The sequence below is a fragment of the Takifugu flavidus genome, chromosome 12, assembly GCF_003711565.1.
Source record: "Takifugu flavidus isolate HTHZ2018 chromosome 12, ASM371156v2, whole genome shotgun sequence".
Classification (NCBI taxonomy): Eukaryota; Metazoa; Chordata; class Actinopteri; order Tetraodontiformes; family Tetraodontidae; genus Takifugu; species Takifugu flavidus.
In genome coordinates, this window is record NC_079531.1 from 7,778,441 (window position 1) to 7,791,861 (window position 13,421).

The 13,421-nt window shown below is 42.6% G+C and overlaps 2 protein-coding genes across 3 annotated transcripts in view; one reads left to right on the plus strand and one right to left on the minus strand.

Moving 5' to 3' along the window:
- Positions 1–1,622: 1,622 nt before the first annotated feature.
- shox2 (short stature homeobox 2) lies at positions 1,623–8,100 on the minus strand. 2 transcript variants are annotated; one of them, XM_057050150.1, is made up of 5 exons: positions 7,381–8,100; positions 5,805–6,013; positions 3,769–3,826; positions 3,485–3,573; positions 1,623–2,896 (listed from the first exon to the last, which is right to left on the minus strand). In XM_057050150.1, the coding sequence occupies exons 1-5, from the start codon at positions 7,634–7,636 to the stop codon at positions 2,639–2,641; spliced, it is 870 nt and encodes a 289-aa protein (XP_056906130.1). In that variant the 5' UTR covers positions 7,637–8,100; the 3' UTR covers positions 1,623–2,638. The 2 variants fall into 2 exon arrangements, with proteins under 2 accessions (XP_056906130.1, XP_056906129.1); XM_057050149.1 differs by having other exon boundaries at positions 1,623–2,932; positions 7,381–8,099.
- A 1,596-nt stretch (positions 8,101–9,696) lies between these two features.
- rsrc1 (arginine/serine-rich coiled-coil 1) overlaps positions 9,697–13,421 on the plus strand; it is a 78,714-nt gene continuing 74,989 nt past the window's right edge. Inside the window, exons 1-3 of the mRNA XM_057049444.1 lie at positions 9,697–9,837; positions 10,332–10,509; positions 12,861–12,983. Of these exons, the coding sequence (XP_056905424.1) occupies positions 10,337–10,509; positions 12,861–12,983 (296 nt within the window). The 5' untranslated portion in view covers positions 9,697–9,837; positions 10,332–10,336. The remainder of the gene's footprint in view (positions 9,838–10,331; positions 10,510–12,860; positions 12,984–13,421) is intronic.

The window sequence follows — 13,421 nt, forward strand, 5'->3', positions numbered from 1 at the left end:
AGTGAGAAGAAGCCAGAAAGAGAGTGAGCCTGCATGGCTGGCTCCTGACTGGCTACGTGGGTGTGTGGGTGTCTAAAGAGTGTGTTGAGAGGAGAGTGAGAGCCCCGGTCGTCTCTGTGTCTAATCGGGAGAATACTTGCGTGTCCCCGTCTCGTCGTCTCCTGGGCCTTTCGTGGTGGAGACCTTCCTCTCCGTCACTACACCAGGACGTGCTGGTGTGGCTCACATAAGCGGCGGCACGGAGATGCGGAAAACCTCCCAGAAAACTTTCGTTCATGTAAGTCCAAAAGAGGACACAAGCAGAAAATTCTCAATGCAGATGATGTGTTGTTTTTAGTCAAATATTTGGAGGAATAATAATGTTTAATGCAGCTCAGCCTGGTTCATGAAGTCCTAATGATGTAATGATGTGACCCAACTGCTCCCAGAAACATGACCTCACTCTGCAGTTGTTCGCAGCAGTGCAGCTCCAGGGCAGGCGCGCCCCCGAGCGCGGCGTTCCAGAGAAGCCGGGCGCGCTCCCGGCCCAGCAGTTTCCCCCGTTCCGTCTCTTCTATTACTGGCGAGGCTCCCGATCAATAATTCAATAGTTTTGGCGTCTAAATCCTTCCCAAACAGACGAGACGCACAAACACTCCAGACTTATAGCGCAGCCCTCTGTAAGATCAGTATTAATTAAGACGTTTTGATTTAGTGTGGAAATATCGGAGGAGCAACGGGAGCTGTTTTTTTTTTTATTTTAATATGGTCTAATTATAAGATCTGGTGTCAGGTGTTTATTAAATGTTCAATAAGAGGCGGTTAAGATGTCAGGCGATGAATCAGGCGGAATTTGTAAGTCAAGTGAGGCGGGCGTTCATAAATTATTTTTTACAAAGCCGTCGTCTTTGTTTTACTTTGCAAGCTGCCTCGACATCACCATGCATAATTCCAAACTTCAGGTCACGACCCGAACACCGCCAACGTTGCCATTCTGAGATCGGCAGGGAGGTCGAGGGGGGCGCAACGAGAAGAGACATCGAATACCATTACCCTATATGTCTTAATGTAAAAATATTTATTTATGACAGGAAAAAACTGTGTTGCTGCCTGAAAAAAAATCGATTCAGCCTCAACATAATCGGGACATTGAAGCACTTGAGAGCAAAGTCAGACCACCAACAGACGCCGGCTGTAATTAAATTAAAAATGCATATTTGTTTCATATAATCATCAAGCCGTGTGGGTCATCGTTTGCTTTTTCAAGATTCTCTGAAGTTCAAAATCTGAACGATTTTTAGATATTAATAAGCACAAATGGACCAGATTCAAGAGCATATTTGCTGCAAACGGTCTTTGAAGCACGGAACGGCCTTTGTCTCCTTATCCCCGATCTGTCCCTTTTGTGCAGCCCTACTGGAAATTACCCGTTCTCCTTTTCAAGTACCACATAACCAATTTATGAATTATGCATCGGTTTGGCATGAAGGCAGCAACAGACCCCCGTGTTCCTGACTAAACGGGCCTGTCACAACTGAGCCGTTATCAAAGTCTCACTCTGGATATTGTCACTTTAAAAAAAAGAAAAAGAAAGAAATCCTCCATCTTAATAACAAAAATAATGATAATAATAAGTGTCGTCATTAAAGAAACTTTAGTTAATTTATTGTAAGAACGAAAAACAATTTGTTTAGTTAATTCACTTTTCACATGAGATGGAAAAAGTAAAACAATTTCATGGATATCCTTTTTTTTAGAAACCCGTGCTTCTGTTAAGTTCACTTTCACTGTTATAAAAACATCAAAATTACATACAAAGCACATGGTTCTTTCCTTTAATACACTGAAATGAAGTGAAATAGGCTACAAAATGAACAAATTCCCCACAAGGCATTCATAAAGCCACTAAATAATAAAAAATAATGCGTGTGCGTGTGTGCGTGTGTGTATAAACATATTGTACACGTGCCCGTACCGGTTTATATACAGACTTTTTCGTTTTTGTGGCATTTATGAGCATGTTCTCCTTTAAAAGGGGCGAATCACCATTTTGTATGGACGCTATCCTGTGGAACTTCCGCCCGGCTTGCGCACAATTTTATCTTCAGATGAACTTTTCAAACTCTGAAGTGTGAGTTGCTCTTCATCAAAGACGGGGAGAAGGGAGAAAGTAAGGCAGAAGAGGGATGGGGATTGTGGCAAACTCATGCAAACGCCGTTCGGGCATTTGGAGGGGAAAAGTCCTCAATTCCTGTCCTTTTTTTTCCGCTCTGTCCTTTTGCAGAGAAAGTGTTCTATAAACGAGGCCAGCCTCTATATATAAGTTCAACAAAAAAGAAACATAATAGCATAAACAGAACAGAACAACAGAGTGGTTCGCCAAATTGACCGTCCCAGGCGCGTCCTTCTCGGGAGTCGGTCACGTGTCAGCATCGCTGTCCATCCCAACCGTCCAAAAAAAACAAAAAAACACGCAATAGTCTTTTGTTCTGTTCTTTCGTCTCATAAATAGCCTATATCTTCATTGTTATACTCGTCGTCCATCGTTTAAAAAAACATAAATATAGTCCATGTTTTGTTTTTTTGTCACTTTGTAGCCTAAGTGTTTATGTTCAGTGTCTGACAAGCGGACGCGGCGTCCTCCCGTCTATACCTGGCGTCACAGTCCCAGCGCCTCTGCGTGCTTTTTGGCCTTCAGTCTCAGGTCGGCGATGCTGGAATTCTTGCTCGTGTTCTTGGCGGCGGCCGCGGCGGCGACGACGGAGGCGGCGGAAACGGAATCCGCCGCGAGCGACGCCAGCGGCAGGCCGAACGGCGGCGCGGGGAACATCATGTAGGGCGCGTGCGCCGCCAGGTGAGAGTGCAGGTGATGCTGCGCGTGGGCCACGGCGCTGTCCAGCTGCAGCTGAGCCTGCACCTGAAAGGAGAAGGGCGGCACGTTGCAATGACTATCCTACGGGACGGGACGCACGGATGGAGAGAGAAGGGGGAGAACATGCGTTAACTTGGCTTGTTACATGACCTGCGGCCTGCGCAGGATAACCTAAAGAGGCCCATAATTCAATGGGGTTTGATGCATCAATCCAACCATACTAGCGGCTGAATCACATAATTACTGCAACTGCCGCTATGTTGTCATAAAATGTTAAACATATCAGTTGTATAGTGAGACAAAATTTGACCTGTGCGCAACCACACACGATGATCCTGCACTTTATTGGAAATAAACGGAAAGCAAGGCTAAAGAGGCTATTCAATGCACAAATCTAGAAAACGAATACTAATTAAAAGTCAGATAAATACCCAGCAGGTGCACCAAAATCATCATTTGTGATCCATGCATGTCCATAAATACCCAACTCTGCTTCCCAATTAAATAGCACGCTTAATCTCTTCATTGGAGCTGGAGGTCTGCGCATGGCATTGGGTATAAGTGCCATGTGCCAAGACAGCACTCCGGGGACCGGTCTGGTTTTAAGACTATAGCTGCTTCAAAGTAACTTGCCTGTGTGAATGGCATCCTCAAAGCCCCCACGTTGACATATGGCGCTACACGACAAGCTTCAAACTGGTTCGCAGCTCCAATCAGGACTCCTGTGAGCGGGGAAAAGAAATTAATAAAAATTACCCATTATGGATGTGAAAGAGACACTAACGCAGTCCAACATCCACAGTCACTAAAGACAGCAGAGTGTTTTTGATGGAGTAATTAACAAGAAACGACCCCAAAAAAATAAAAATAAATAACAATGCATGAAGAGGACATGTCACAGGATTTTTTAAAGCTACCTTTATGTAACTGGTTTTCCTGTTTTCTGCATTTCGCTCGTCTGTTCTGGAACCAAACCTGCAGGGACAGAAATTAATTAGAGACCCGCTGATTGGCAGATGCTTTTGAGACCACGTGTAATTCCTCTCAAAGTGACACAACAACCGCAGATGGGGGGAAAAAAAAACACAATATCCCAGAGGAGCGCTGAAATATTAATGCCACTGCTTAACCCTCAGATTTGAATTAATACATTTACAACAACCAGAGCGCAGGATGGAATGGAGAGGCAAAGACACCGGAGCGAATATCCGCCAATAATGGGAACATTAAAACCTTATTAGGAGAAAAGAAGCGTCCTTGTTGGAAATGTGCAGGCCTATTGGACTATAATAAATAACCTTGTCAGCGTTGGTTTCATCTTTCTATGGATTAGTGTCCCCGAAGAGTTGAATGGGGGGTGGCTCTCAGATATCGAATAACAGCAGCGCTATTACCGATCTGGACATCAGAGCGAGGCGATCCGAGAACATCTCCCTCTATTTCTCTCTCCATCTCACTCTCACTAAATGACCGATGAAATTAATTACCCTTATCTGCAGAAAAATCCATGTCAGAAAGACGCTTAAACGCCTCGCAGTTCCGTCTAATCACCGCACTCGCGCGCTTCAAAGACGCGCCTCTTCTTCTCTTTCTGCCTCCGTTCACGTCGACGCGCGTCAGTTTCACATGAACGCCTTGAAACGCGGATTAAACGGACGCGTCGGCTTTGGATCTCCAAGACAAAGCTCTGGTTAAATTTGCCCACAATGCAACATGTCAATCTGGAGCCTCCATCACACGAGGTCCGTGCACGGAGAGTGAGAGCGCGGTGGATATTTCCTACTTATTCGGCCGTCATCTTGGCTTCATTTATTGACCACCATGTATTTCATTCGGAAGTTCGTGATGCGCGGCGTCAAGTATAATATATTACCACAATAAAATAAAATATAGTTATCGATTAAGACATAAATTTGGAGGGGTGAAATCAAATGTGCCTCTCTGTTAATGCAAGATGCACAGAGAGAAATCGAGAGGGAGCGGCTCTTGATTTGGGTTTAAAAAATACATAATTTATGCAAATCCCTGAGCTGCTCTTCTTGTTCGACACAATGCGCCTTACTGGTGAGATTCCAGTCCAGTCCGACGGAGTCCTGCAAAAAGCTGGCTTTAACTTTTTTAAAGGGGGGCTGAAGGGCGAATTTGGGAATGAGAGCTCTTTTTTTAGAGTGAGACTTTTTTATGATTCCTTTTCTTGAGCGCCATGTTCAATATGAAGACAAATGCTCAGTCGTCCCCTGAGCCGGGGCAAACACAATCAAAGAGTATGAATAAAAAATATATTATAGGCTTTTGATACATCAGATGAGAGGAGCTGGATAAATGTTCATTGTGTCCCCCCCCTATACCACGAAGTCCCGTTACACAAGACATATCTGAGCCCCCCTTGTGTCCCCCGCTACCCCAACTGGCTGAAGTCTTACTGGGTTTCTGCGCAGATGGCCTGAACTCATGCAAAAAAAACATTAACGACAAAAAACCCCTGACAACTCTCTCTCTCTCTCTCTCTCTCTCTCTCTCTCTCACACACACACACACACGCACGCACACACACACACACACACACACACACACCACACGCGCGCGCACACGTTGCAGGCAAATATTTATCGGCGGATCTGTTTCACTGGATTTTGGACAAATTAGTAATAAATCAGGTTCCCTGGTAGCAGTTGGTCTCAAATTAAGCAGTAATTACGCAATAATAATTACAAAAAATCTGGAAGGTGGGGAATCAATCAGTAATTTTCAGGAAATAGTAAACTTCACAACACCCCTGGGGGTTTCCCTGATGAATTTCACAACTTCAGATGTGCTTGTCCCTATAAATGCATTGATCATCTTATTATTGTTGTTAATATTGATGATGAATTAAATACAAGTTTTTTACCTAAATATTTCCATTATTACCACCCCCACTCCTGTCTACTGCCCCCCTGTGCGCCTCCCCTACCTGCACTCGGGCCTCCGACAGTCCCAGTCTCTGGCTGAGCTCCTCCCGCATGAAGGCGTCCGGGTAATGGGTCTCGTCGAAGAGCCGCTCCAGCTCGTTCAGCTGCTCTAACGTGAAGTTAGTCCGACTTCTCCTCTGTTTGATTTTGGTCTGAGCTTCGTCCTCTACAGGTTTTGAGTCCTCTTTTCTTTCTTTGACGTCTGTGTTGCCTGCGAGTCGCAGACGAAACGGAGTCATCAGTACCTGATCATCCATGTGTGCGCATGCACACACAAATAATTACACACGTAGACGTGTACAAATTTCAATACTTCAATTAAAGTACATATAGATAACATAAAAAACAAAGCAAGAATAAAAGATGGATATTACTGTTTATATACAGTGTATATAGAATCTATCTATATTGGAAAGAAAGAAAGAAAGAAAGAAAGAAAGAAAGAAGAAAGAAAGAAAGAAAGAAAGAAAGAAATGCCCTTCCGGAACTCAAAGAGCACAATCAAACCCGGGATATTTTGTAGAGCTACATAAAGCTGTTTAATAATTTACTGCTTATAAATATGTAATACCGTGCCCAATGCTGGATGTCTGATACATGCTTGTCGCGGTTCCGCGTTTAAACAGGCTGCCCATGATGAACACATGTCATTTTAACAAGCCCCCTCCCTCACAACTGTCCTGTTTGTGCGTTTGCAGATTATTTTAGGACCAACTACACCTGAGAGGCTTCACTGAAACCCAAGACGGAATCCATCGGCTTTTATCATTGTATTAAATTGAATGCATTTCTTGTTATTTGATAGCGATATTGAGTCGTTTTGATATATATATATGGAAAAAGAGGCTTTACATAGATTTATAATTTTGTAATTTTCATGGCGCAACGTCACAATCTTGAGGAAAAAAAACAAAACAAAACGACACAAATCGACTTGGATGTTTTTGCCTCGGATGTTATCACCATCGGATTTTTCTTCTTGGTCAACTTTTGTGCCTCCATAATAAAACCGAAGCGGGCAGGCCTCCCACCAGGGGACCGAGGAAGTGACAGCGCCTGCGTTCCACCTTTCATGCGCGCTGATGTGCATGTCAGATGCTTGATACGCCATACCTTTGGCTTCCACCAAAGAATACGAGATGACTGACAGTCGAAGGCTCTCTTGTAATGAAGCGAAATTAAACACCTGGTCTGCTTTTAAGGCGATTTTGGATCCGTGTCGGAGCGATTTGGTTAAAAGTTAAAGTCATTTCAGGATGATTTTCCATTCATTTCCCATTTTTAAAAATGGGAAACGTGATTTAAATGCCACCATTGACGATAATCACCCACGAAAGGCCCTGCTGATGGTTGGGATTATATTTAAAAAGTTTTAAATGGTGTCAACCACATTTTTTAATGGCTCAAACGCCGATTTATAGTATTTTATAAAATGATCTCCTCCAAATCGAGAGGGAGGCTCTTTTCTGAATAGAATCTGCCGTTTAAACTCTGTTTTGCAGCTAATAGTTGCTGCTCCATCATCATTCCCCCAGCTGTAAATCCTCCAGACATGCCTCCAAGAACAAGCGGTCCTACCGTCAATGAGTTTGGGGCTCCCGGCGTCCCTGATCCTCTCCGGCCCGTGCATGTCCGTCTCTCTGCCCGGTGAGATCGCAACGCTCCGTGCGACAACCACAGCCTCCTCTCTGCTCCCCGGCTCCGCCGTTAAAGACTCCCTGCTCCCCGCTCGCGTCGAGCTGGTCTCCAGCACCTCCCTGTAGGTTATCACTTCCTTCTTCTCCTTCACTTTCTGATCGAAAGACTTTGAGACGAACGCGGTGAGCTCTTCCATCCCTGCCGCACCGCGCGCACACACACACTCTCTCCCACACACACTCACATTCACGCACGCACTCTGCCGTCGCTCCACGGTGGTTTAAGACATCAATGGTCGCGGTTCTGTTTTCAAGTCGACCCGGAGACGGTTGCTGCCAACTCTGGGAGAAGGTATGAAAAATGCTCTCGACCAAGTCCTCCTTTTGGTTGCGGAGTTGGGAACCTGCTGGTGATCCGCTATTGAAGTCACAGTATTTATACTTTGCGGCGCCTTGCCCCCTTGATCCGTGCAAATTACCTCCCCTCAGGATGCCGGGATGAGCCCCCCCCTTCCTCTTCACTGATACAGGGGAGAGTGGGGAGAGAGGTAAAGCACACATGCACAAATTTGAGCAGCAGCCTCGCTATTGGCCATTAATCCAAGATTGACAACAAGGACTAATTAATTTAATTAAACGCTCATTCACTGCTATTGTCCCGAGTTAGTTTTTAAACACCCGGGAAATGGTCATGGATCCCCCCCTCTCTCTCTCTGCAGGGGTGTGGCTTAAAATCCAGAAAATGACAGGAAGGAGAGAGAGAGAGAGAAAGAGAGAGAGGCACATGGATGAGCAGTCCGTTCTCAGTCTGTCTCTGTAATCGGAATAAGTCGCAACGATGACACGGAGAAAAGAGGTGTTAGAAAACGGGGACAAGCAGCTGGGCATGCCAAGTCAGGACTTCTGCTGGAAAATTTCTAAAAAAGCTCAAGCGAACATCTTTGTCTACGCGTCAAGTCGAGTTAGGTTTATAAAAATAGAGTCTCTGTTGCAAGCACTCATTCTTAAAAATGCGAATGTAATACAAAAACTAACCTCACTGATATTATTATTGTAAAATAATATTAGAACTGGGGATCACATTTAAAAAGCAAAAAAAAAAAAAACACGAGCTATGCTTCTGAAATTGTCATTATTGGCGCGATTAAAGCCTTAATATTCATTCTCAAAGGACTTTTTAAGCCATTAAGATGTTAAATAGCACGCTGAACGTTTAATTATAATGCCCTCTTGCGATTCGTTGCCATTGGGCTCTCTAATTAATGTTTTCATCCCCCCACCGATCGACGAGCGGATATTTGGGAAAATAAATAAACAATGGCTCACTTGCGATAGAGAGGTGAATGCCAGGGAGAGAGAGCAATTAAGAGCAGGTACGATATGGCAGAGGAAGAAACAGGATACAGCGGAACTTTGACAATGTCGAGGCGAATTTGATGCAAAATTAAGTGTGTTTATTGATAATCTATATAAAAACCCTCCACACCAGGGCTTTAACAGTCCTCCTAATTAAATATTAACAGTGTTTTGCTCCAACCATAGGCATTAATTGCTTTTTTTCCTGCTGCATCTGAAGTGAAGAAGAATTTCTAATAGCAGAATTAGTCTTTTAGAAAAAGCAGATACGTTCTTGGTGTCAGTAAAAAACACTGGTCTTTTTTATTGAGTCGTTTATTGTGCCGTTTTTGAATTTTATAGTCATTTTAACACTACTTTGTAAAAAATCATTTAGAGACTATATTTCTGCCTTGTTGTATGTTTTAGATTTAGCTTTTGAGATAGTTTAACCGAAATTGTGATTGATATTGATGTATATTTAATTTCAAATCGAAATTTGAACTTTTAAAGAGACATTTTGTAGTCCTAACTTAAAATTCTATATCTGTCAAGTCATTTGTGTAAATAAATTAGAATAAGGGTAAATAACTGTTACAAAAAACACAAACAGGCAATAATCGTCATACAGTCTATTTGAATTCACCTTGATTTTAACTGACAAAGACAGAATATACATTACCATTACAGAAAAATCTATCCTAAATCAGCTATTAATGGGTTAGAAAAACCATACATTTAAGGTACATTTTATTTAAATTATTAATGACGTAAACTATTTTTTAAGAATTTAAAGCACTTTAATTTCTTATTTTTGACTTGATTTACATAATCATAAATACAATTAAGCATTCCTTTATTATTTAAATTGTTCTTCGGGCGAATACGAGAATACTACGCCAGATGAGCGCCTTAAATCGATGCCTCGGTGTGCTACTATAGCGCCTGAACTCGTCGATCGATGCAGTCCGGTTCGACTAACATAGTCTTCAAAGCCAGGCATGGTTGAATTTTGAAGCTCTGCAGCAATTTAAAGCTGGGGAGCGGGATTTTGCATTTTAAGGTAATTTGGTTTTGTTGCCTGAAGCTTTTCTCTTCCTTTTATTTTGTCCCGTTGACACGAAGCGTTTTCACTGTCGGCTAGAAGACTTCGGTCTGGATTTAATGAAGTTAGCACTATTAGCCTGTTAGCTAAGAACATTAAATCATGCAATTGTTTGTTATTGGTCATCTCTCTAATATCTTGTGCAAGTATGACAACGGTTATGTTAAAGATGTGCACGAGGTTTAATAACGCAAATCATTCTTTGTCCTTTTATTTGTCAAACTGCAGGGTATGTGCTAAGTGTATTAGCGATTTCCAAATCTCGTACAGCTTTGTTGGCTTGCATAATAAACGAATCCTAAAAACAAAACAAAACTCACAACATGAATTAAGGGCTTTCATTTTATTATGAACATGTCGTAAGTTGTTTATCTCAATATTAGGAGTCATGATTAAAATTGAGACGCATATTCATCAGGGACTTTCTTGTTGTTTGTATTCCCCCTGTACAGCCAGCATGGGTCGGCACTCTGACAGTGAGGACGATAGCCGGAGCAGGAGGAAGAAAAAACAGCGCCGACGGTCATCCTCCTCCTCCTCTTCCTCGTCTTCATCGTCCGGCAGCAGGGTGACCAGCAGTCGGAGTCGGAGGTCCAGTCGCCGGAGTCGTTCTCGCTCCAGAGACAGAAGGTTAGAGCGCTCAAATCTCAACTGTAGCCGAAATGGTTTTATTTTTTGACGTGCAAGCAGGAGAGATTCTTAACATCAGATCAATCCAAATCATTTGGCATTGCCCAGATCTCTTTTGTAGTTTATTTCAGAAGCAGATTTCAGAATCAGAAGCAGATTTATTGCCATTGTTCATGTAATACACAGTATTACACAAGCTAGGAATTTGTCTTGGTGTGATGCTGCGACATTCAACATAAAGAAGACAACACTAGAATAAGATAAATAAAATAAGACATATATCCATCCATGTTTGATCAGCACATTGCAGGATGGGTGGAATACATTATGCAAGTGCTACTAAGCCTGAATAGCTTCCACTTGTTGCAGACAGACACGATAATGTGGCCACTGCAGGCACAAAAAAACATACGGTAATCAAAAGTGTTTTTGTGTTCGTCTTCAGGAAATGCACTTTCATTTTCAAACTGTACTGAACCAAAACTTGTGCTGTAGTAAAACTTTTGAATAAAATACAACCCAACTTTAAATATAAGGTAATAAGATCCATATGGCCAAGTAGCAAATGACATTGTTCCCTTTTGTAAACCCAGGAGTGACTGTCAATGTAAATGCCTTCCATTCAATTATACCTACTTACTGTATTGTTGTGTTTTTTTAGTTTTATTTTTTGCTTTGACTACAAAATTGTTTGTGCATACGCACGTATGGCTAATTTACCGAGGAAACAGTAACTCAATGATCATTTTGGATTTTGTTATAATTTAATGTTTTCTGCAACATTCACTAACCTAATATAAAAGCCAGACATCAAACAAAACGTGTTCAATTCCAGGAAAGTCATTTTTTCTTTAACCGAGTCTTCAGTGATGTTTGCTGGTTTCTTTTTCTTGTTTTGGTGTAGTTTCAGGGTTGTTATAGATGCCTTTCAGGATGGAAAATGAACTTGTAGGTTGATGGATATAAAAATAAGGTTATGTTTAATGGCATATAAGCAAACTTACTCTGCTTTCAAAAACTTCTTCTCATTTTAAAATCCAGCACTCTTTTCCTGAGTAGTCTCCATGGATCATGGTTCATGTCTTTGCAGCCTAACCTCCACAGCTGCCTCTGACTGCGTGCGACTGTCCAGACAAGGCCGTTGATAGTAATTATTTATGAGCCTTGGTCAGGGTCCATTAACACTGATTGCAAGTGATTGCAAGGCTGAGCAGAGCTGGATTGGGTGGACAGCATAAACCCTCGCACCAAAGCCCCTCATCTAACCTCCATATGTTTTGATTAATTAGCTGAGAATATGTGTATACATGTGAAGATGCAGAGAAACTGGACTTTTGTCCATGACTGTGCATGAGACATGTGTGTGTGAGGGTAAAACATTGAATGCTTTCACTAAGCTTTGGTGTTAAAGCCGTGCTCCTTTTTGGTTTCAGAGCATTACATTTTTAGCTTTTATGTAGGATTTAAAAGGAACCCGAGCTAAAAGGGAAGCCACCTTTTGGATCGCCACAGCTCCCGACTGTGTATTCACCACGCTGATGCGTGAGGACGTCAGGCTGTAGAACTTGTTCCATAAAAGCCTGCTCGTGGGACCCAGCCTTTGGAATACTAATAGATATTATTTGCGTCACTCAAAGTGATACAAATTTGGTTTGATAGTTTTGGCTTCTGTTATTTCTATTGCTTTTCTCTTTCTTCTCTTTGGTCTTGAAGAGCTCCCATAAGATCTTGTGTGTGTTTTGTGAGTGTGTCTGCACTGAAATGACTTTATGAGGATCAGTGAGTTTAAATGAATATTTCTCCGTTGTAGAAGTGATTTTGGGTGCAGATATGTGCCTTGCTCTATGGCATCAGCCGAACAGCGAGTGTGCGAAGACCAACACACATTAAAGGACCGCAGGCTCACGTGCATGAACTCGGGGCAGGCAGCGTGGCCCTGCTGCTCTCAGTTCTATTGGAAGGGGCCCACAAGTGTAAAGTAGCAATGAGCTCTCTGGGATGTTTGGATTTAATGAGCAAATGGAACAATTAGGAACAACCACTTTTCTTTGATAAGAATTTCAGACGAGAGTCTGAAATAACATGGGAAATAAAGACCAAGAGAGGCTGCTGAACTTTCTTATCCATGCATAATTGCAGTGAATACATGTTCCTCTCAGCGACTTTCGGATTTCTTTTTTCTTTTCCTGAACTGCCCTGGGTGTTCTGACTGTTGCGCTGATGCTGATTTGTCAAAAAAGCAAAACAAATGACTGCAGAAACCAGAACCCAGCGTTTGAGTGATGTTTTGTTTAAAGGGGTTCTGCCAATGCTCAGATTAAATTAGCGTGTTTGTTGTTTGCTTGCTCCAGGAGGAGAAGACGTTCCAGCAGCAGTTCGTCCTGCAGTTCATCCCGCAGGAGGAGGAGCCGCAGCACCGAGAGAGAGAAGGGGAGGAGCCATCGCAGGCGCAGGTCACACAGTCGAGAAAGGAGGTAATGCTGTCTCACGCGCACACGTCACACAAAAACTTAGAGCTGCACTTTTGTTAGGTTTATTTATGAGTGTTTCAGACTTCATTATCAAAATGTTTTCTTCACGATGGGAACCAAACGAGTGGGAGTGGGCGAGATGAGTGATGGCCACATCATTTACAAGCAATATCAAATTTTTGACTTGAAGCACTTTCTGGTGTTTGTATTACAAATCAGTACGTGGAATGCCATTACAGACTTTTCTTATTTAAAATGGCAGTAAGACTTTTGGAAGTTTACCTCAGCGTAAACAAACACATCATTTTGTATTTATGTCTCATGTCATCAGATGGCGCCACATGGAATCTTAGGGCTGAATTAGTATGTTGCGCACGCCGCGTGTCTCGGTGTGCCCTGACAATTTGTCTTACTGCGCGAATATTAATGAAAGGGAGACAC

Coding starts and splice junctions, on each gene's coding strand:
- shox2 (XM_057050149.1), bottom strand. CDS start 7,636: ATGGAAGAGCTCACCGCGTTCGTCTCAAAGTCTTTCGATCAGAAAGTG. Junction 6,014..7,380: donor GAGCCCCAAACTCATTGACG/GTAGGACCGCTT, acceptor TGCGACTCGCAG/GCAACACAGACGTCAAAGAA. Junction 3,827..5,804: donor TGTCGGAGGCCCGAGTGCAG/GTAGGGGAGGCG, acceptor CTGTCCCTGCAG/GTTTGGTTCCAGAACAGACG.